The following is a 23,314-nucleotide window of genomic DNA, read 5'->3' on the forward strand; positions in this document are numbered from 1 at the left end:
ACCCTATGATCTTCACCCTAACCCTCAGCCCCTTCGTCTCTGACCTCAGCCTCCCCACAAGACCCCTCGAGCTCCCAACACTCACCATGGTATCCCCGCCCTCGTTCTATTCCCCAGATGGGACCTGCTACCCACACTCACGTCTTGGGGAGTTTTGTCTTCTTCAGGTTTTCCTCCGCCTTCTCATCTGCCATGCCCACATGGCAGCCCAGTGCCAGCAAAGTCCTAGGGCAGGGGGCAGGGGGACGGGTCACACCACACAGGCCCCTTCCCCTGGCTCCTCTCCCACAGTCCCTGTCGCCTTTGTCTGGATCTCCAGCTCTCTCCACATCTCTTCCTGGCTTTCTGGGTGTTTTGTCCCTACCTCTCTATTTCAGTCTGTCTCTGATTCCTGCCTTTCCCTGTTTCTGTCTTGTTATCGTTTTGACTGTGTCTATCTTTTCCCATCTGCCTCTGTCTCCTTCTGCCTCTCTCTCTCTCTCTCTCTCTCTCTCTCTCTCTCTCTCTCTCTCTCTCTCTCTCTTTCTCACTTACTGACTACCCTGCTTTCTGCCTTGGTCTCTTTCTCTGTCAGTTTCTGCCTCACAATCCCTGCCTCCTTCTCTCTGGCTCTCTTTCATCTCTTTTTGTCTGTCTCTCTCATCTTCTCTCTCAGTCTCTGTGTCACTCTGTCTCGCCTTGCTGTCCTCCCCACCAGCAGTCAGGCCCAGCCCTTGCTCCATGGTACCCGCCTCACTTGAGTGTCTCCCCTGACATCTGCAGGTTGTAATTCCTCTCGGGCTCTGGTAGGCTGTGGAAGTCCACAAGGCATGGATGCAGCCTCTTATTGTCATCCCGAACCTGGAGAAACCCCAGGGTCAAGTCTTTGGTTCCACTTCCCTCCCCACAACACTCCTAGACTATGACCCCTAACCTCCCACCCTTACTTCTGCCACCCCAAACCCAAGTTCTCCCAGTGCACTAAAGACCCTTCCCCCAGCCACTGTCCCCTCCGTTAGTGAGCCATGCTCACTGCCCCACAGCAACTCTAGCCTGACTCCCTCATGCTGCAGGCAGCCCCTTACCGGGCCATAGGTCCAGCCTTGCTCGATGCGAGTCAGTGCCCAGAGTTCATGGATGTTCTCTGCCAGCTTCTCCCGAATACGCTCCAGATGGGGAGGCAGGACAATCTGGGAGCAGGGGACGTTTGTGAGTCCCAGAGTTACTTCCAGCCTGCGCTGTGACCTCTCTTCCGGAGAACAGTCCCCCAGCACATTCTTCTGACCTTTCTTGCTGTTCTGAGCCCTGTTCCCCATTACCTCACCCTGACTCTAAGACTGACATCAGCCGAGTAAGGATTTAGCATCATCAGAATTAAGGGACTATCTGAAAATGGGTCTGTCTCCCCTGTGTCCTGGGAGCTCCAAGAGGACAGGACCTGGGGCCTCCTACGTCTCTGCCATTTTCCCAGGCTTGCCCAGCCTAGAGCCAGGCCCAGAGGAGAGGCTTAGGAAATGTTTGCTGAATGAATGAATGAGTCTTTTCTTCTCTGTGCAGTGAGGATCTGAACGTTACTTAACTCATATTACCTCATAAGGATTCAGTGAAGTCACTTTCATAAACTACTAAATGTTATATAGTTTATATAAATGCCTTGCACATTGTGGATACGTAATAAATATTTATATTGTTGCTTTTCTGCAGGCAAGAGATAATGATGGTTGGACCAGGGTGGGCCGTGGAGAGGAGAGAAGTGGGTGGACGGACGTCTAGGAAGCCAAGGGGACAGCCCGTGAGACTGACAGGTTGGGGGGTGGGGTGGGGAGATATCCAGGAGGAGGCCCAGGGCTCTGGCCTGGCTACAGGGGGATGGCCAGTTCACCCGGGAATAATATTTCTACTACTGCTACTAACAAGAACCATATTGAGTACTTATTCGGGACTGTGTTAAGTACTTCACATGTATTAATTAATCTAATCTTCACAGCAATGCTATGAGGCAGGTTCTATTGTTATCCCCTTTTCCTCAGATGAGGAAACTGAGGCACAGAGAGGTGAAGCCACATGCCCACGGTGACATACTGAAAATCAAACCCTTCGGTCAGGCACTTGAACATGACTTATATCCCCTCCTACAGGGACATGCTTGGAGGGAAGGTGAGGTGTTAGGGTTGGGATAAGAGGAGTGGGAGAGGCCTGGAATAGGCAAGGTGCCCAACAAATGATTGGCTTTGGAATCAGACCACCTGGGTTCAAATCAGCTGTGTGACTTGCATAGGTTGCTTAACGTCTCTGGGCCTTGACTTCCTCAACTGTAAATTGGGGGTAACAATAATCCTTTTTTAGGGGGCTACAATGAGGATTCCCTGAAACTGGGAGTCTGCCTTAAGAGAGTCCTTTTCCTCTTCTCTGCCTCAGTTTCCCTATCTGTTAAACAAGGTTCCCATCTTCCAGTTCAGCTCCCCACCTGCCTGCCTCCTAAGGGAGTCTGCTTCTCCAGGAAACCTTTGCAGGGTAGGCAGTACCTGGACAGTGTCCACAGGGCAGGGAACAAAGTCGGTGTGTGAGAGGCAGCGGCTGGGGCCCACCAGGTGTGGCCCCCGGGGCCCTTCCCGCCGATACTCCTTGATGGGCTCCAGATGGAGTTTTTCTCGTGGGAGCACAGCCTCATGGCATGGGGCATAGCCAGGAGGGGGTAGGAACTTGAACTCGCCATGGTGGCCACCAAGTAGGAACCGCACCCTGGATGGAAGAATGAGGTCACTGGTGGGGTAGCTTACAGGGAACAGTCTGTGCTCAGTAGGGGTACGGGAGCAATCCTGGGATCAGTGGAAGGTTCTGGGGATACCTGAGGTCACTGGGAAGCCATAGGGTCATGGAGGTCATTTAGGAGTCAGAAAGGAAATTCTATGGTCAAAGAGAATGTCTGAGGCCCATGGGAATCATTGGAGAGCGAAAGAAGGAAAGTGTGGGGTCACTGGGGAGTCAATGCAAGGTCACAGGATGGTCCTTGGGAGGAGCTAGGTCCACAGAGCATCTGGGGATATTGGAAGATTTGGGGAAGATGAAGAATAAGGTCATTTGGGAGTCACTGAGAATCTGGCGTAACTTTGAGATAACCGTAACCGCCACTGAATGGTGAATGGGAAGTCATTCACAGAGCTTGGGGCCGTTGGGAAAAGACTGAGTTATTGAGAGGTCTTTGAAATACTGGAGTCAGTGAGTGGTCACTGGGAGAGAGATTACGGAACGACTGGAAGGTCCCTGGGGGATGCAGGGGTCCCTGAGACACTGTTAAGAACATGTAGTCATTAGGAGAGTCTAAGATCATTGGAGGGGGGTCATTGGGAGGGTTTAGGATCATTAGAAGATCACTGTCAGATTCTGGAGTCGTCTGGAGGTCATTGGAATGGCATAGTGTCATTGGGACAGTCTGAGGGCATTTAAGAGGTCACCGGGAGAATCTGGAGTTATTAGAAGGTCACTGTGAAATTTGGGGGACACTTGGAGGTCACTAGAAGGACATGAAATTGGGGAGAAGCTGCAGTCAGTGCGAGGGTCTGGGTCATGGGGAAGACACTGAAAGTGTCTGGGATCATGTCATGGTCACCGGGACTTTCATATACGGGTCTGGCCAGTCAGTCCTAAGAGTAGGCTGCTGGGTCCTGGCCTCACAGAAGGCTATAGAGTGCTTGGGGAAGCCATCTTGGGACAGTCCCAGGTCTGGGGACTGGCAAGGGGCAGGGGCATGTCCTTACTTGACACCAGCCGAGAAGCTGACGACAGGAAAGAACAGCCCATCAAGGTTGAAGGCCTCAAAGACCCCCTGCACAGGACAGCCATTGATGCGGAAGGAGATGGATGGAACACTGAGGTCCAGGCAGCAGCTGACCACATCCTCAGGGGCCAGGAGGTGCTGCCCTGGGTAAGTCACCAGGCGTGCCACGTGTCCTGCACCAGGTTACCAGGAGGGAGGGGTCAGAAGTCAGAGGTCCCATGGGACCAATGGTCTCAAGAAACAAAGGGCAGGTATTAGAGGATCCTATGGGGTCTGGATCTTGGAAACCCTAAGATTAAGTGTTCCCAGGGAGGGTCCTATAGCTCTGCAATCAGGGCAGAGGTCAAGTTTCCCCTGATGCTAGGATTCTTAGAGCTGTGTGTTCAGAGATGAAAGCTCTCCTAGAGTTAGGGTTCTGGAGCTTTTGGGGTCAGAAGTCAAACAGCAGAGCTCATAATAATCTGGGCAGTTTCCTGGGATCTTTAGGGTCCGAGATCATACATGCTCTGGGGTCAGAGTTCTGGAGACTATGAAGAAACATGTTAGGGTCTTAGGAAACGAGGAGTAAGGGGTCAAAAGTTGGCCTGTTTTGGGGGTCAGTATCCCAAGAGTCCCAAGTGTGTGGTGAGAGGCTTAGAAACTCTAGGTTCAATGGTCAGGGTTGAGGGTCCCCTGGAAGGGTCCAGGTACCTGTCCAGAGATGCAGCCCGTCAAAGCCGTAGGAATAGAGGTCATCGCCAACCCCGTTGCCGCCCCAGCCCTCGCCGCCCCCAGGGTAGGGGCTGTAGCCCTCAGTGAGGGCCCAGCCCACCCGCAGGTGGGTGGCCTGAGCTGTCAGGAATGGAATCACTTCATCCACCATCACCTCAAAGTACCATTTGCCATACTGCGTGGAGCCCTCTGCTCGGCCCACAAAGATGTTAGGGCGGATGCTGCAAGAGAGATGGGACGAAAGAAGGGTTGAGGGAGAGGTGGAGAGGAGAGTGAGGCTACTGCAGGGGTGGGGGAGAAGAGGGAGAGACAGAGAGACAGGCAGACAGATAGCGAGAAAGAGCTAATACACAGGAAAAACAGAGAGGCAGACATGGAGATAGAGAGGAAGAGATAAAGAGAGAAAGCAAAGACATCAAAGACAGAGAAGAGATGGTAGAGATAGGGGAAAAGAGATGGAGAAGACATAGAGAGAGATAGAAATAGGAAGAGACAAAAGTGGGGAGGGGAGAGAGAGAGAGAAACAGACAGAGGCAGAAATAGAGCAGGGAAAGGACAAGCGTGGGAAGCCAGGTGAGCCGGGGCAAGAGCAGACATCTGTGAGGACCAGGTGTTAAGTCTGGGGGTAGGAAATGGAGGGACAGCCACCTGGGTGTGGAGTCTCTGAGACAGGGTGAGATCAGGGTGGGGTCAGGGGTTAGGGCCAGACCTGGTGACATAGTTGATGAGGTTTGTCTGCAGCAGAAGCTCACGGCCAGGGAGCAAGTTCTCGGTAATGAGATCTTGGTTGGAGCGCACAGCCACGCCATTACACACACACAAGGAACACAGCACATCCAGCACCTGGAAGTCAAGGTCAGAGGTCAGAAAGCAAGGGCACCAGGGCAGGAGTCTATGGGAGGCCCTGGGTGGGAAGCTGTGTCAGGACAGGAGATGGGGATTTTGACCGAGGGGAGGTGGAGAAAGTGGGAGGCCAGGGATCACAGCAAAGGGTCAAGGGTCAAAGACAAAGGTCAAACGAGAGACTAGGGGCCTCATGAGTTGAGATAAAGCATTAGCAATGTAAGAAAGAAGAGACTAGAGTAAGAGGTTAGAGGTCAGGGGAAGAGTGAAAGGGTCAGGTCAGTGAGAGAGCACAGGGGTCAGGATGAGATGTGAGACCAGCAGGGGTTGCCACCTTGTATTTTCAGGACCAGGTGGATAGTGTAAATCTGTGAAGTGGTTAGAAATAACACAGTGGGAACCAGTAGGACCTGTGGCAACGTGGAGAGTGTATATGCACCCCACCTAAAGTGTATAAAATTGGAAAAGTATAGGAAATTTAAAAAACTATTTCAGAGAGCTAATGAAGTACATCTGTGACCCAGAATCTATTTAAGAACCATGAGATGGAGACCGTTGTGTTGAGATGTAAGCACATGGAAAAGGAGTCCAGGTAAGAGATAAGATAGAAGAGGGGAGTAGAAGTTCTGAGGCCAAGGGGTGTGGTCAGGGTTCAGAGTTCAGGGGATGATAGGTCAGGGGTGAGGGGCTGACCTTGTGGTTCCTCCCGTGTTTGTCCAGCAGGGAGATGATGGACTTGATGTGGTTCTCTTGGATGATGTTGAGGACCTCGGGACTCTCAATCAGGACGCAGTACAGCACCTCCAGGATCCCTGCACAGATAATCGAGTGAGAGGGGAGGTGGTTGCAGCCCTCCCCTCCGCCAAGTCCCAATCCCTTCCCCTGGGTTCTCCTACCAGATGAGGCCTCCAGCCGATCCAGCTTGCTGACCAACCAATCCAAGTTGGTGGAGAAGAGGGCACAATTGGTACGATTGCCACGGATCAGAGAGGCTAAGGGGGGAAAGAGGGGTCAGACCCAATAGGACTTGGCACCGGGGGAGTTCCAGGAGGAATCAGGACGAGGGCCCTCACCCAGAAGTTCATAGAGGAGGTTTACAATCTCTTTCCAGGACTCCGCTGCCTCCTCCCCGGCAAATTCAGCAAAGTGGGCAGCGGTGCTGTAGACATTTAGGCGGTCAATGCAATTCAGGACCAGGGAGAGCATCCCCTGAGGTGGAGAAAACAAGGGGTCACCACAGGAGTCCCAGGCCCTCCCTTCCTGGCCTTTCTTGGACTTCATATTCCTTCAACACTAGTGACAGTGAGTTCCCAGATCTAACCAGTACCATTAGCTCCATCCACTTTCATTTCTGTCGCCCTCCTTTCCTCCTTGGCTCCCCACGTTGGTCCTTGTTCTCTGTGCCTCTGTCCCCAACATAATACAGCCTATTAACATCAGGACTGAATTTGGGCTTCTCTTTTCCAGTGTTCTTTCTATCCTTTCCACTTCCAAGCACCCCACTCCTGGTCCCAGCTGGCCCGGTTCACTCTCCGTACCAGCCATCAGACATTTTTTTCACTTTCTCTTTTTTTTTTCCACATTTTAATCTTTTGTCTTTTTTTATTGTGAATTATAACAGACATATAGAAAAGCACATAGAACATATACAGTCAATTGTTGTCACTCGTGATGTTTAGGTTCTGTAAAGTCACCATGAGTACTGAAGTAGTGACTACCGAACCATGGCTTCTGGGGTAAACACAGGCAGTTCCTCTGAGCACATTTCCTCCTGGGCACATTTTTGTCAGTCAATCAATACACACTCTTGTTTTATGTGTATTTCTGTTTAAACACACTGACTTAATATATAATGTTGATTCATTAACATTAAATTCACAGCCAACAGCACTCTAACTGATGCCTGAATGAAGCTTATCTCACACACACGTTTTCTCTGTAAGGCCTTCTTGTGTCTGGGAAACTAGACAGCACTTCAGCGGTACACTTAGGGGCCATTTTAACAGCAAAATCAACAAAAAGCACCAAAATGCAAAATAATGTGGTACTAAATATACAGTGAAAAGGACACTTGTATACAATATGCGAGCAAAACGAGAGGGCAGAGTATCGCCTTGTTCAACCTCAGCTGGCAACATGCATGTCAGATGACTAAGATTTTTGCCAGTCTGCACACGGCCACAAATCTGCTGCTAGTATTGACTTGGAGATGACAAATAAATTTTAGCAGGTAGGCAAATTTGCAAATATAGAATCTGCGAATAATAAAGATCAAATGTATATGGTTTAACAAACCAATATCAAGAACCCCTGTATAACTATGACCCAGGTCAAGAAAGAGAACATTGCCAGCCACCCAGAAGTTGCCTGGATGCCCCTTCTGATTACACAATCCTCTCTGCTAGGGATAAACCATCATCCTGACTTTTATGGAAATCCTTTCCTTGCTTTTCTATTTTTACCACCTATGTATGCATCACTAAACAATCTAATGGACTTTTGCCTATATTTGAATTTGGGATAGACAGTAAGTATTCTTTTGTACGGAGATTCTTTTGCTCAATGTTATGGTTTAAGATTCAAGAACATTGTTGCCTGTAGCTGTCCTTTGTTCATCTTCATTGCTGAGTATATTCATATCCAATGTATGATATGGCGCATTGTGGGTCCATTCTAGTGGTCGTGGACATTCGGCTGTTTCTAGTTGTAGGCTATTACAAACAGTGCTGCTGTGACAACTGTATCTATACCCTGGGGCCCGTATCACAAGGAAGAGAAGCAGGGCCTCACGGTTCAGAGCACAACCAGGTTGGGGTCACAAAGACCAGCTCTGCCACCAACCAGTTGTGACTTTAGAAGGCCTAACCCTCCTGTGGCTCCAAAGTCAAAGTCCTCACCATGGCCTGGCCCTTGTCACCTCTCCGTCCTCATGTCCTCCCATTTTTCCCAGCTTACTCTGCTCCAGTTGCCCTCCTTGCTATTCTGGAGCCTGCCAAGCACACTCCCACCGCATGGCCTGGGCACTTGCTCTCTCCTCTGTCTCCTCTCTATCCTTCCCCCAGTGTGCACATGGCTCCCTTCCTTCTTCCTTCAGGCTCCCTGCTTGACCGCTCCATTCTAAATTGCAACACCCTCAGCACTCCCTGCTGCTGCCCTGCTTTAGTTTTTTCCTTACCCTTATCATCATTTACTATACCATATAATTTTCTTATTTAATTTGATCATCTATCCTTCCCCTATGTCATCTCCATAAGGACAAGGATTTTGTCTGTTTTGTTGATAGCCATATCCCCTACCATATTTATTTATCAGATGATTTTTTTTAACCTCTCTGAGCTTCAGTGACCCATCTGTAATACGGAATTACTATCCCCCATGGGATTATCAGAGGATGTAATGTATATAGCACTCTTAATACACAGCAAGGGCTAAATTCAAGGTAATAAATACCACTAACACACAGCATCTACTATGTGCTGGCACTGTTCTAAGCTCTTTGCGTATACTAACTCCATTCCACACGTAAGTTTTGTTATTGTTACTATTATCATTTCTGGGACTGCCTTCCCCATCAGACTGGGAGCTGGTGAAGAGGACGGGGACCAAGTTGGAAGCCTTTCAATGAACATGTACCCCCATCACCCTATGGAAACATCAGATCCTCTGACCTGTCTAGCCCCCTCCTCCAACACCTCTCAGCCCCTCCCACTCAGACCCCACATATTTTCCCTTCGTATTCACAAACTCCCAGCCCCGACCCCAGCTGAGGTTCTTCCCCAGCGCCGGAAGACCCACCTCTGGCCCTGCCCCCAGTCCCAGGTCCCACTCTGGTTCTGACCTCCCACCCCGCAGGGCGCACCCCCACAGACACCACCCCTGAGTTCAGCGGCCTCTTGGCGCTCATCCTTTGACTTCTCAGGACTTGTCTTAGCCCTGAGCTACACCAAGGACCTGGCCCTTCCTCCCAGGTGAGGGAACAAGATCGGCCAACCCTCACCGCTCGGATTCCATCTGGCTCTCACAGGTTCTGCCCCTGCTCCGCCGTATGCCCTGCCCTTCAAGGGCCACCGACGCAGCCCCGCCCCTCCAAGGCCCCGCCCCCTTGCGTGTCTTCCACTATCCTTCGCCCCGCCCTGTTGGCACAGGCGCAGGTCCTTCCTCGTGTCCCTCCATCCGCCCCACGCTCTCTCACACCTCTACTTGTCTGTCCCTCAGGCCCCACCCCACCGGGCGCCGGGGCCCCACTCCTCCCTTATGCCCCGCCCCCTACGCCCTCAGACCCCGTCCCTCCCCGGCCTCAGCCTCACCTCCTCCTGGAAAAGGCTCTGGCGGTTGCGCAAGCTGCGCAGCTTGGTCTGCTTCTCCTCGTGCTGCAGCTCCTCAGAGGGCGGCTCGAAGTAGCCAATGAGGTCCTGCAGGCTCAGGATGACGCCCTCGATGGGCAACGCTGTGCCAGCCGGCGGCCCTGCGCCCCGCGGCTTCCCGCTGAAGCTGTCCAGGCTCCTGCAGGAACCGCACACTTGTCAGCCGGGAGCCTGGAGCGCTGACTGTGGTTGTAAGGCGCTCTCTCGAGTATCACCCCCAGCCCCCAGGACTCCCACAGATACACCTATTTAACAGAGGGAAAGACTGAGACTCAGAGAGAGAAGGGCATTGGTCTGAGGTCACATCGTGGCCAAGGGCAGAACTGGAACTAGGTCTCGAGCCTGTTGTAGGCACAGGGGGTGGTAGAAGCAGGAGTCATGGCTGGGCAGGGCCAGTGTCAAGGGTCTGGGAGTCAGGGATGTGAAAGTTAGGTAGTGATCAGGGATGCCAGGTCAAAGATGGTTATCAAGGTCAGATTAGAGGTCAAGTATGTAGAGGTTAGTGGTCATATGTATGTTAGCAGGGGTGTGGATGTCAGAGGTGAGATAAATGCAGTCAGGTGCCTGAACCCCAAGAGCATGAGGTTTAAGGTGTGGCCTGGCACCCAGGGCAGAGTGGGAATGTCGCTCACTTGATGAACTGATTGTACAGGCCAGCCGTGCTGTAGATCATGCGGGCAGCCTGGGACTCCTCCTGCTGGCAGCGGGTCAGCGACAGTGCATCATCCATGTGGCCTTCCTGGTGCAGCATGGCCTGGCAACGGGGGGACAGAGAAGTCAGGAGGGTGCCCAGCCACCCAGGGCCATGAACCCCAGACTCTAGCCCTGAAGCTGCCTCGTTCCTCCACCAAACCTCTCTGCCAGTCTCTTCCTCTTTCTATTCCTCTTCATTCGTCTGTGTCTTTCATTCTTTTTTCTTTATCTCTGTCTATGTCTCTCTCTGTCTGTGTCCCACTTTGTTTCTGTCTGCCCATCTTTGTTTCTCTGTCTCCTTATCTCTCTCTCATCTCTATCCCACACCTGTGTCTCTTTTTCCTGTCTCTCCCTCTCTGTCTCTTACTATCTTGTCTGTCTCCATGACACACCCTCTCCTCTTGTATCTACAACTGACTCAACATTCCCCCACCACAGCACGCTCCACTCCACATTTAACATGTCCCCAACAGAATAGAATGCCTGACCACCCCTCGGTGAGGGGAGGCCATCACAGTGCTGGCTTTCCCCAGAGCTGATCTCTCCAGGGCCTCATTTAGTCTGTGGCTGTAAATATCATCCTTTGCTCATGTTTCCAACTACAGTGCTACCTCGGTTTTCTAACGTAATCCGTTCCGGAAGACCGTTGGAGTTCTGAAACATTCAAAAACCGAGGCACGGTTTTCCCATAGAAAGTAATGCAAAATGGATTAATCCGTTCCAGACCTTTAAAATCAACTCCTAAAACTGCAAATTTAGCATGAATTTTACTATCTAATGATACCGTAGATCCATAAAATTTACGGCATTCGTAAACTGAAATGTTCATCAACGGAGACGTTCGAAAACCAAGGTACCACTGTACAAGCTTCATTTTTTGCAAACAGGTGCCTCCCTAGCCTTCCCACTCATCCACTCAGCAAGTCTTTATTGAGTGACTCTGTGCTAGACATTGGGGGTAAAACTCCAGATCCCTGTCCTCCTAAGCTGATACTTACTTGACTGTCCCCAACTTGGTTAATGGCACTTCCAACCTTCCAGTTGCAGGGCAAAAATCATGGCATCGTCCTCAACCCCTCTCTCTTACCTTGATTTCTAACCTGTCAGAAAATCCTGTTGGCTCTACCCTCAAAATATAACCAGAATGTGCCACCTTTCCCCATGCCACCGTCTCCACCATGGTTCTGTCTGTTGTCATCTCCCACCTGTACCTTTGCAGCAAGCAATCTCCTCCCTGGTCTTTCAGCTCCAGCTCTTGCCACCCCAGTCTGTTCCCACAAGCAGCTAAGGAACCTCACTCTCGTGCAAGGTAAAACCAGGACCCTCCCCATGGCCGACAAGGCCCTACATGACCTGCTCCCATCTCCTTTCTGTCCTCATCTTGCCCCTCTACTATCCCTCATTCACTCTGCTCCAGACAAATTGGATCTTCTTTCTGTTATTGCAACAAACCAACCTTAAGGCCTTTGGACGTGCTCTTCCCTCTGTCAAAAGTAGCTTTCCTACTCTTCAGGTATAAAACTACGTACTTCATTAAAAGCAGTTTATTCATCATTTCCGAGCACTGGGAGGGCAGGGAACAGGTGTGTATATCTTGCCTATTTTCCCACACACACACCCAAAACAACGTGAGTACTTATTAATGTGCTCAATGCTATTCTCAGTCTGTTTGTCACTCTGTCTTTTCCATCTCTCTCTCTGTCTTTCTCTATTTTTCTGTCACCATATCTCTGCCTCTGCCTTTACCTTTTTGCCTGTCTTTCTCAATCTCAGTTTCTCTCTCAGTCTGTGTCTTTCTCTCAGTCCTGTCCTCAAGCTCATGAACCCTCAGGCCTGACCACCCCCCAGGCCCCTTCCTGTTTGTGCCCACGCCTTGCCCCTGCCAGGCACCCACCTTCTTCTTGAGCACGCCAAGACGCAGGGCTTTAGTGTCTGGAGCGGCATAGGTGAGCCACAGGCCAGACTCCACGTGCTGCACAAAGCACAGCGACTCCCCATACTTGATCTCAGGGGGGCCCATGCCTTCCACGTCCCGCTTAGGGGCCACATCCAGCTTCTCCTGCAGGGGCAGGGGGCAGAGGTCAGCCTCCTCTGCGTGTGTAGTTAATGGGGGAGCCCCACTGACAGACTGCAGAGTGGGACCTGGGGCAGGATTTGGGGCTCCAGATGAGGAGGGCACCCTAACCCCACCGACCTTGGAGACGCGGAAGCAGAAGGAGGTGGCCTTGGTATGGGCCTTGCTGGCGTCAACCACCACCAGGCCCTGGTCCTCGGTGAGCGCCAGGTACCGCCCCGTGGTGACATGCCGGATGCGAAGCGGCTGGCCCCAGCGCAGGTGGCTCCCACTCCAGCTGCAGAGGGTGAGGGCAAGGGGGTCAGAGGACCGCCCCGCAAGCCTCCCATGGACACCACAGGGAGGTCCAAACCTCCTGAAGCCCCCAGCCCTCTTCCCAGACCCAAACCTTCCTCAGGGCCCCTAAATCTCTCTTAGGACCCCCAGTCCTTCCTCAGGAAACTTAGTCCTCTATCAGGCCCTCACAGCATCCTCTAAGCTCCCCATATGGCTCCAGTTTTCCCGGGCCATCGTTTTCTCCCCTCCACTCCCCTCACTTTCACTTGGGCCCCCCCATCTCTCCCTCAGGAACACCCCACTGTCTCCCAAGACCTCCTTTTCCTCCAGGATTCTAGGACCCTGAGGACTTCATCGCTCTCTTGTGCTCCCCTGATTTTCCCTCAAAGCCCTCCAGTCTTTTCCTCAGTTCCTCCCTCAAGACCCTTTCTCCCCACCCAGCCCCCACAGCCCCTAACCCCTTCCCCAGCCTAGCCACCCCCCCCCACCTTCACCTGATTCTCAGAGGTTCCAGTCTCCAGAGGGAGCGGGCATGGGTGCACACAGCTCCCCCCTCGTAATGGACAAGTCTAGGGACAAGGGAGGCAGAGAGGTCAGGGGTTCAGTTTCCAGTCCCCAAGAATCTGATCCCTAATGCCACTCGTAGGACCCCAGATCCCCAACCAAACTTTGCCCTCCCTCACTGCCCTCCTCCAGGGTCTCTTGCCTCCCGCCCAGACCTGCGCTGGTCATCACTGTCAGCAGGAGAAATAGTCAGACACTCATCCATGTGTCCATGAAAAAGGCGGAGGACGTGGCCCCCAGTCACATAGCCTGGAAAGGAGCAAGGGAAGATGGTCACTGTAGGGCTGGAGCCCCAGACAGGCCCCGGAGCCAAAGCAGAGTCCGAGGACCTCCTTCTGCCCTGTGGGAGGCTGGGGGCTGGCTTCAGGGTTGCAGTTGGAGATCTGAGTTTCAGGGTATGAAATGTATAGTTTGAGATTTAGGCTAAGTTTGGGCTCAGTTTAGGGTCTGAGGTTGAGAATATAAGTTTGGGGGGTCTGGGTGTACAAAGCTGAGGTTGGGGGGTTTGTGGGTCTGAGTTTGGATTTTTGAGGTTGAGGTTAGAAGTTTGAGTCTCATGTTCTCTGATATTTACTGGGTCTGAGTTCCAGAGCTTAAGTTAGGGCCTGGGTTTATGACGGTTGTCTCTGAAGTAGGTGGGTCTGAGATCCGGGACCTGTGCTTTGAGGCTCAGCTTGGGTCTGGCCTGGGCTCTGAGAGTTGGAGTCCAAGTTTTGGTGTCACACTTTGGGATCTTAGCATGGAGGGTTGGGGAGACAACTTTGGAAATTTGAGGGTAAAGTTGGAGGTCTGAGGTGGGTTGACTGTGGTTTGGAGTCTTAATTAGAGCTCTTGCTTTGGGGAGCTGGGTTTGAATTTGGGGGCTTTGGGTTTGGTGGCTGAGGCTTGGGGTCATGGATAAGCTTTAAATTTAATGTTCTAAGCTTGGATCTAAGTTTAGGGGTCTGGTCTCCAGGACCTGAGTTTGGGGTGTGAGCTTTGGGGACCAATACTTTGGGGTCTGAGGTTGGGCATGTGATACTGAGTTCTGGATTTGGGGTCAGTTTGAGATTTAAGTGTGAGGGTCATAGTTTGGGGGTCTGAGGATACAAGGCTCTGTTTAGACATGTCTGAGGGGCAATGTGGGAGATCTGTTTGGGGGGACCTCAGTTTACGGGTCCAAAGGGGGTAAGGGTCCGGCTCTTACCCTCTTCACAGCCGGAGGAGATAGGGTTCATGTTCCACAGTGTCTGCATGAAGGAGGCGTCAACCTGGAGCTCCCCACTGGCCGTTGACAGGTGCTGGGGGCAGCCAGGAGGTGGCAGTCAGACACAATGGTGGTGGGGGAATAGTTCCAGAGGCAGAAGCCAAAACCAGGGGTGGAAGCCCGCAGTGGGATGGGAAGTGGGAGGGGTGGCAGATGGGAGACAGAAAATAGAGATCACAGGTCAGGAAACCGGGAGGGAGTCAGGAAATGGGGGAGTCAGAAAGCAGGACTTGGATGTCAAGGATCAGGAAACCGGAAATTGGGAGTCAGGATGTTGGGGCCAGAGACCAGTGATGAGATGGGGCTGACCCCTTGCGCCTCTAGCCCCAGGGACAGTAGCAGCTATGACAGGGGTGGCATTGCTCACCAGGTAGCGCTCAGAGGAGACACTGACGAGGATGAGATCATCCCCAACACGGACCTTTTCTCCTTCCGACCTCTGCTTGGAAGCTGGGTGCATCGTCCACCAACAGGCCTCACCTGTGGAGGGGGCTGTCAGGATGATGGCTGCCAAGAAGCTCTTCTCCAGTCATTCCCAGCCCTGAGCCTCTCAAGCCTTCTGCCCCAAATTCTCCTATTGCTGCCACCAACTCTCTGACTCACAGTTCCCCCATTCCTGCCCTTGGACCCTCTGCCTAGGGTTCCCCCACGCTGGCCCAATTCTCTCCAGCCAAATGTATCCATCTGCACCCCCAGACTCTCTGCCCCAAAGCCCCCCATTGCTACCCCCAGAGCATTCCCATGCCCACCCCATAGTTCTGTGGACCTTGTTACCCCAACTCCCTGCCTAGCCTGTGCCCATCACACCCCACCCCCTCAGCCCCTGCACCTGTTGCATCCTCCTGCAGCCCCACATCGAAGGCCAGCTTGTCAGTCATGGAGCGGGAGGTGGTCAGGCAGCTCAGGTACTAGGGTCATAGAGGGAGGTCAGCCTCCTCCTAGCAGGCACTGCACTCTCGGCTCCCTGCTCCCCCACCCCCATCCCCCGCGCCCCCAGATGCACTCACCATGCCACTGTGCGCATGCCGGAGCAGGATGGCATGGCCATACAGGAGTGTCCTGTGTCCCCCACCCTGAGAAGACTGCGGGGTTGGGGAGGGAAGGCACAGAATGAGAACAGGTGGCCCCCAACACACCTGGCCTATCCTATAAAACACTACGCTCAGGCCTAGATGCAAGGAAGCCTCCGCTCAGACTCTCAACAGATTCTCTGCCTCAGTTTCCCAACCCATGGAAGTAGGGTCTCTGTCTCTGAGAAGTCTGTGGATGGGATATTCTGTGTTCCCCAAAGCCCATTTTGTCCTCCCTGCCTCCTCACCTTGTTAACCAGGCCCCCAAGTCACATAGGGAGGCTGGACCCTTCCTTAGGTACTAGGGACACCCCAGTATCTCATGTTCCATGGACCTCGGCCCCTCTGCTCTAACCTGTCACAACATGGCTGAGCTGCAGCCAGTGTGCACTGGTACGGTCTTTCCGGTTGTTAAAGATCTGAACATTACCCATAGAGACCTGCCCTGTGCTGCCACACACCCCCAAACACAAGGAGACTCGGCCCTCTGGGGGATGTGACACCGGTTGCTCGACTGCACAGGCCTTCCATCCCAGCTCTCACATGCCCGTACTCTGAGGGGGCCATGTGTTGGGGCCATGTGATCACATGATGGACCCACTCCTGGACCAGAGGGGATCCACACTTAGGATGGGAGAGGTGAGGGGATAGGTCCCATGCAGATAGAGCTGGAATCAGGGTCGGTGGGGGGGGAAGGATGCAAAAGAGGAGGAAGGAGCAGTAGAGGGGGACAGGGGTTCAGAAACCCCCACCCCCTTCCTGCCTTCCTTCCTGGCCTGTTCTGGGCTCCACAGCCCCTGACAACTGAGGTAGGGAGACACCCCAGCCCCGGTGTGCAGGATGTGGGACCAAGAGGCAGGCCTGGGGTCAGGAGACATGGGAAAGACAGGTGACACCCAAGGCCAGACCTACCCACTTATCCAAATTGAGGGCCTGTTGGGGGCAGGGCAGAGAGAGGAAGAAGAGCAGATGGTAAATGAGCCCAGGCGCTCCCTCCCATCGCGCCACCCATCGGGCCCGCGGGTAGAGGCTCACCTCCACGCCGGCCTCCACTGTGTTGGCTAGCATCTCCTGCAGGGCTCGGACGGACAGGGACTGCTCCAAGATGAAGCAGCAGATGGCCAGATCTGGGGGCACTTTCTGGGGTGGGGGAGAGATGTGAGCAGGGGACCTGAAGGCCCGGAGAGCTGGTGCACCCCCGCCCCTAAACACCCACAGCTCTTAAAGACTCAGACCTGACCCCCACACCCCAAAAAGCCCTGTCCTCTGCCACCTGTTGCAAACACCTTGAATCCTCACCAACACCACAGAAAACACCTCTGCTGTGCCTCCCTCAAACTCCTGAACCCTGCCCAAACCTCACAGAAGCTTCCACACTACCCTCCGAAGTAGGTCCCCTAAATCCCACCTAATCTCAGGGGGAGCCTCAGCCTGTGCCTCTGCCCTCAGACACACTGTGCCTGCCCCACCTCCAGGAGGCGTCTCTCGCTTTCCCTGCAGGTAACCCAAATCTCTCCAACCCCAGAGGGATCCCCATGTCCTGCCATGACCAGTGCCGCACCAGTTCCTGCTGGCCCCTCAGATACTGTGAACACCGCTGCAAAATCATGGGAGGGCAACCTTAACCCCCTTCCCAGTCTCCCACCTGTCACCTCTGTTACCTCCGACTCCTAGACACCTTCCCTCTTGGACCCAAGGCTCTGGGCCCCCTACAGACCCTGGCTTCTTCCCCCATCAGATCCCACATCCCCTCCCTCTTCCAGCCCCTGCCCCATCCCCCCAGGCCAACTCCTCTTTCAGACCCAGAGCCCACCTCACCCTCAGCCTGCAGGCTCCTTCCACCTCTCAGCCTCCACCCCCTCCCCAGTTAGCCCATTGCCAGCATGCCCCCTACCCTCCAGCGCCTGTCACCTTGGATCCAAGGCCCTCTGCTCCCTCAGAAACCTTCCTTCTAAGACCCCCGGGCCCCCTGCCCCTCTCTCCTCAGAACTCCCCCCTACCCACCTCTGACCCCCAGCCCCTTTTTCTCTTAGCCCCCTCCCCATTTGCTCTCCTGTCAACACCCCCTCTTCAGACCCCCTCATCCCCTGGCCCTGCCTTCCCTCCAGAGCAGACCTGGGCATTGCTGGTGGGCTCCAGGAAGCAGAGACGGTTGCCAAAGCCCTCGGCGGCCAAGCAGAGTTTGAGTTGCTCCTTAAGCACAGTGGCGCTGCACTGCAGGACCACATCGTCTTCCTGGGGGCGGGACCCAGGGGTCAGGGCTTGCTGGCGCCCACGTCACACATATACTTCATACCTCAGCCGCTCACCCCACACTTCTCATGAAACAGGTACCCACCCTTGCAATTTATCAAGTAAGGGCCTTTGCTGAGCGCTCCACATACAGCTAGCATTCCCGTGAGATAAGAGCCAGTGTCGTCCCCATTTTAAAATGGAGAAACTGAGGCTCAAAGAGGGGACATGGCTTGTCCAAGGCCACACCACTGAGAAGAGGAGGAGCTGGGATTTGAACCCCCGTCCAGTTGGCTCCAGAGGCCTCCCAGGTGGGGTCCACAAGGTGAACCATTAAAGGGTAGAAAGTATGATCACCTCAAGTTCAATGGCCTTTAAGCTCAGCTTTCTCTGATTTCTCTTCTGTGTACTGTCTTAATAATAGCTGTCATTTAAGGGGCACTTTCTGAATCTGGACAGAATGCCAGAATCTGGACAGGATCCTGGATGGAGGGAAAATGCCACAAACAGCAACATGCGCTTTGTGTTCTAAGGGCTACCTATATTTTATGAAACTTGTTTCAGTTAAAAATAGGAGTGTGAATGCACCTAACTTACCCATAATACCATGAATTGACAGTGTTGCCACTGAGGTCAAAGTGGAATAAGGACTGTGAATTAGACAACGGTGTCCGCAATACTAAATTTCCCGATTTTGGTAACTACTGTTGTTTGTAAGAGACTAGCCTTGTTTTTTAGGAAACAGGCACTGAAGTATTTAGGGGTTAAGGCTATCACGTCCACAACTTACTCTCAAACAGTTCAGGGGGAAAAAATGGAGAGACAGAGAGACAGAGAGACAGAGAGAAAGAGAGAAAGAGAGTGAGAGAGAGAGAGAAGAGAGAAAGCAGATGTGCCAGATCTTAAGGTGACATTGAAGCTGAGCCTAACACTCTATCCCAAACTGTAAAGCTTATCCAAGTAACGAGAAAGAATCAGGCTGATCATCTCTGGGGGAAGAACATTCCAGGAAGAAGGGACAGCCTGTGCAAAGACCTGGGGCTAGAAGGGGCCAAGTGTGTTGAAGAATAGCAAAGGGGACAGGACGGTGGTGGCAGCAGGAAGGAAGAAGAGAGTGGGAGATGAGCTCAGAGAGATATCTGCATGGACCCCTTGAATCCTTACAGTACACATTTTTCTCTTTGAATCCTTATAGCACAATTTTAGTCTGTGTGCTGCTGAAGGGAGCACTGTCCCCACTTTTCAGATTAGGAAATTGAGGCTCAGAGAGAAAAATAAAAATCACTTGCCCACAGGTAGGAAGCAGGCAAATGGCAAAGCCAGGATATAAACCAAAGACAGGGGGCCTCAGTGCTGCATCAGTGATTCTCCAACTTACTTCTGCATCAGAATGAAGGGGGGTTGGCCTGGTTAAATTGCAGCTTCCTTTCTCCTCCAGCACCCCCCCTCCCTGCGCCAACCAACACCAGGAGCCTGATTCAGAGGCTCTGTGGTGAACAAGGAATCTGGATCATGAACCAGCCCTCAGGAGATTCTGACACAGGCCATGCTTTGAGAAACCCCAGACAGGGTGGAGCTAGAGGTCGCCACCCATTAAAGGGAAATGAAATCACTTTGGGGGTCCATGGCCACCACGACTAAAAAGGGAAATAAGTAGAGCAAGAACAGAAAATAGCAACATGCTCTTTGTGTCCTAAGGGCTACCTACATTTTATGAAACTTGCTTCAGTTAAAAATAGGTTTGTGAATGCACCTAATTTATCCATAATAACATGAATTGAAGGCAACACAATGTCTGTCAGCAAGTGAACTGATAAACAAACGGTGCCATATTTATACAATGAATGGAATACTACTCAGCACCAAAGAAATGAACTTTTGATACATGCTACGTGGATAAAGGTCAAAACATTATGCTCAGCAAAAGAAGCAAGACAAGAAGCATATATTGTATATGAAATACAAGAATGACTAATAGAATCTATAGTGACATAAAATAGATGGGCAGGGTGATTACCTCAAAGAGCAAGAGGGAACTTTCTGGGGTAAAGGAAATGTTCTGTCTTGATTATGATGGTGGTTACATAACTATGCACAGTTTGTCAAAATTCACTGAACTGTAACACCTAAAATGAGTATAATTACTACATGTCAATTATACTTAAATAAAGTTGATTTTTTAATAATGTATGTGTGTATGTGCAGGTACTGGGTTGCAATATAAAATATATTTCTTACTGGTGGAATGAGGTCCAAAAAGTTTGAGAAAACCACCACACAACTTCAATAAATTTCAGGAGAACACACTCTGTCTGTAGCCAAGAGATGCCAGGGCCAGGACTCTAGAACTTAACACTGGCTACCTTGGCAAGTCTGAGCCCAGTTTTCCAATTGTGAAAGCAAGAGGGTTGGGCTCCAGGGGCATCCAGAGATGACACTTCCTGGCCTTGACCTTGGGCAAATGACTCCACCACTCAGGCCTCGGTTTCCCTCACATCTCCCAGGAAGATAAAGATAGGGCCCTACCTCAGAAGATGGGGCAGTGAGGATATAATTAGATGCCTCGGAAGGCCGAGGCCCTGGGCACAGGGCCTGACGTAGAGTGGCTCAGGGCCTGATAGCCACGGCCATGGTCTTATTAGGGCCAGGGAGGAGGGGGAGCCCAACCCATCATGGTGTCTGCGAAGCGGCTGGAGCTGGGGCAAGATTCTAGGGTGAAGCTAGGCCTCTTCCCACAGCCACATGTCCAGCTGTCCCTATCCTTCACTAGCAGCCCCAGCTGTTTGTTCCTCCCTCCCAGGAAACCAGACCGGCTTACCAGGGTCCTATTCTGGGTCCCAAATGCTGTGTCAGCATTTCCCAGGGCCCCGGGGGGGGGGGGGGGGGGGAGTAGTGCAGGGTCAGCAGACCTGGCCCAAAAGAGAGAACATCTCCTTCCATACTCACACCCCACATTCAGCTGAACCACTGGGAGGGAAAAGTGGGAAGGACTCCAAGATGGGCAGTCCCTCCCCCCATCTCCCTGTCTCCTGCCCAGGCCCCAGAAAACTGGGCTATTCTGGGAGAGACACCTGTTGTTCCAATTCCCATCCCTGCCCCCAGCCAGGGATCAGAGATGCAGGGAGAGACAAAGCTAGAGAGGCAGAGCAAATGCAGAGGGCCCGAAGCCAAACAAACAAAGACAAAGCCAGAGACAGGGAGACAGAGACACAGAGACCACCCAAAGAGACTGATAAGGAGAGACACTATTCAGAGACCATTAACAGCCATATTTGACCCTCCTCCCCAAAACCAAGGGGAGAAGAAAGAAGACCCAAAACCCAAGGGACCCACAGAAGACCCTCAGGGATTTGGAGTTCAAAGGAGATGGGTCTTCCAGTCCACCAGCCCCCTTCCCAAGAATTTAAATAGGTCAAAGTCTGGAGCAAGAAGAGAATTAGGGCTGGGTGGGGGGGTGGGGGACGGCTAAATTAAGCTCAGGAATTAGAACCACCTCCCCTAAGTGCCTGCTTCCAGGGTGGTGGGAGGGGGTGCTCCCTCATCAGCCCCCCCTTCTCAAGGACAAATCGCTAATGTCAGAAGAGAAGGCGGCTGAAGATCCCCCACCCCATTCTGCAGTAACAAATTCTGCTAATTCTCTATGGCGAGAAAGGTGAGGGGTGTGGGGACGAAGAGAGACAAAAACTGAGAAAGACAGAGTGACAGTCACCCAAAGGGACAGAGGAAGAGACCCCGAGTCTCAGAGACTACCAGCAATCAAGACAGGCATCCAGAGACAGAGAGACATTCAGAAGGACCCAAGCGATAGCCCGAGAGACCCATAACACAGAGGCACGCACCGTCCGCAGGAACTGGACCTCATCCTCGCCTTCTCCTCCGTCACCCATGATGCCGAGGCCCAAGGGGCCGGTGCTGAGGTCGAGGAATAGGAGGAGGGGGTGTCAGGCTGGGCGGGCCAGGGTCAGAGACCTCTGGGGACGTCAGAGGCACCCGCGAGGCAGATGGAACTGCGAAGAGGACCTGCGTGCTGGACAGAGCTGGAAGGAGGTCCCCGCCCTCCGGTCCCCATTGGGCCAGGACGACACAGGCCCCGCCCCTTCGCCAGAGCCTCGCCCACGGACCCCAAACCTTAGCCAGAGGTAAGCGAGGGATGGTGCAGGGCGTAGGAGTGTCTAGAAGGTAGCTACTCTCTCTCCACCTCCACGGTAAAGAAGTGGCCATCCTCCCATTTCACAGACTGCAAACTGAGGGTCTGAGCAGGGAGCCCCTGCTTGATGTCATACAACAGAGTGGAGATGTGCACCAGCTCTCCTGACTTTAAAAAGCAGCATATATAGTGATTAAAAGCAAGAACTCTGAGCTAGACAGTCAGATCCGAGTCTGATCCTTGTCACTCCCCTGTGTGACCTTGGACGACTCACTTCACCTTTCTATGCCTCAGATTCCCTCAACTGGTAAGAAGGATATTAATAGTACCTACCTCACGGGGCTGTTGCAAGGATTAAGTGAGATCATTGATTTACAGCACTTAAAACAGGACCAATGCATAGTAAATGTTATGTAAGTGTTACTATTATTGCTGTTATTGCTTCTTCTTATTATTATTAAAATTGAAGAAGCAGGAATAATAGCCATAGCAGATGTCTTTTGTGTGCTTGTTGCATTTCAGGCCCTGAGCTAAGATCTTTTTACAGCATCTCATTTAGTTCTCACAACAATCCTGACATTATTCACATTGTTTAGAGAAGGAACTGAAAATGTGTGGTCCTTACCATGTATAGTTGTAGGGTCACGACCAGAATAAATAATATAGTTTTCACAATAATCTTGTGAAGCCAGTAGAGGTCTGACAATTAAGTTCGCAAACTTGTTGCACCGATGTTGCTAACCTTTTTTTGCTATCAGAGGGATTATTCATTATGAATTTGAACCAACTGGACAAATAGTTAACCAAGTTTACTATTTGGAAATGCTGAAAAGGCTGTGTGAAAAAGTTAGACGAAAATGACCTGAACTTTTCGCCAACAATTCATGGCTCTGGCATCACAACAATGCACCAGCTCACAGGGCACTGTCTGTGAGGGAGTTTTTAGCCAATAAACAAATAACTGTATTGGAACACACTCCCTACTCATCTGATCTGGCCTCCAATGACTTCTTTCTTAACCTGAAGATAAAGGAAATATTGAAAGGAAGACATTTTGATGACAGTCAGGACATCAAGGGTAATATGATGACAGTTCTGATGGCCATTCCAGAAAAAGAGTTCCAAAATTGCATGAGGGGTGGCCTAGGTACTGGCCACAGTGCACAGCTTCCCAAGGGGAGTACTTCGAAGGTGACTGTAGTGATATTCAGCAATGAGGTATGTAGAACTTTTTCTAGGATGAGTTTGCGAACTTACTTGTCCAACCTTGTACTCTCACAGAGCCTATTTTAGAGATGAGGAAAGCTGAGCACAGAGAGGTAGAGTGACCTTCCCCA

At 52.0% G+C, this 23,314-nt stretch overlaps 1 protein-coding gene across 10 annotated transcripts in view; it reads right to left on the bottom strand.

Annotated features, from left to right (window-relative positions):
* Positions 1-21,876, bottom strand: part of RYR1 (ryanodine receptor 1) — a 110,200-nt gene extending 88,324 nt beyond the window's left edge. For 6 of the 10 annotated variants that reach the window (XM_074314389.2, XM_074314380.2, XM_074314386.2 and 3 more), the window contains exons 1-24: positions 21,670-21,874; positions 17,714-17,833; positions 16,634-16,738; positions 16,511-16,531; positions 15,536-15,610; positions 15,358-15,436; positions 14,896-15,008; positions 14,469-14,562; positions 13,438-13,531; positions 13,213-13,287; positions 12,563-12,719; positions 12,263-12,427; positions 10,308-10,429; positions 9,619-9,814; positions 6,385-6,520; positions 6,208-6,303; positions 6,005-6,123; positions 5,178-5,311; positions 4,448-4,689; positions 3,738-3,930; positions 2,505-2,721; positions 1,065-1,169; positions 737-840; positions 142-225 (exon numbers count right to left, since the gene is read on the bottom strand). In XM_074314389.2, the coding sequence (XP_074170490.1) occupies positions 142-225; positions 737-840; positions 1,065-1,169; positions 2,505-2,721; positions 3,738-3,930; positions 4,448-4,689; positions 5,178-5,311; positions 6,005-6,123; positions 6,208-6,303; positions 6,385-6,520; positions 9,619-9,814; positions 10,308-10,429; positions 12,263-12,427; positions 12,563-12,719; positions 13,213-13,287; positions 13,438-13,531; positions 14,469-14,562; positions 14,896-15,008; positions 15,358-15,436; positions 15,536-15,610; positions 16,511-16,531; positions 16,634-16,738; positions 17,714-17,833; positions 21,670-21,717 (2,894 nt within the window). In that variant the 5' untranslated portion in view covers positions 21,718-21,874. Of the gene's footprint in view, positions 1-141; positions 226-736; positions 841-1,064; positions 1,170-2,504; positions 2,722-3,737; positions 3,931-4,447; positions 4,690-5,177; positions 5,312-6,004; positions 6,124-6,207; positions 6,304-6,384; positions 6,521-9,618; positions 9,815-10,307; positions 10,430-12,262; positions 12,428-12,562; positions 12,720-13,212; positions 13,288-13,437; positions 13,532-14,468; positions 14,563-14,895; positions 15,009-15,357; positions 15,437-15,535; positions 15,611-16,510; positions 16,532-16,633; positions 16,739-17,713; positions 17,834-21,669 lie in introns of all 10 variants that reach the window. The other 4 variants (XM_074314388.2, XM_074314387.2, XM_074314382.2 and 1 more) reach the window with 2 other exon arrangements.
* Positions 21,877-23,314: the final 1,438 nt, after the last annotated feature.

This window comes from Rhinolophus sinicus, chromosome 8 (genome assembly GCF_057876585.1).
Source record: "Rhinolophus sinicus isolate RSI-liver-muscle chromosome 8, RSI-T2T, whole genome shotgun sequence".
Classification (NCBI taxonomy): domain Eukaryota; kingdom Metazoa; phylum Chordata; class Mammalia; order Chiroptera; family Rhinolophidae; genus Rhinolophus; species Rhinolophus sinicus.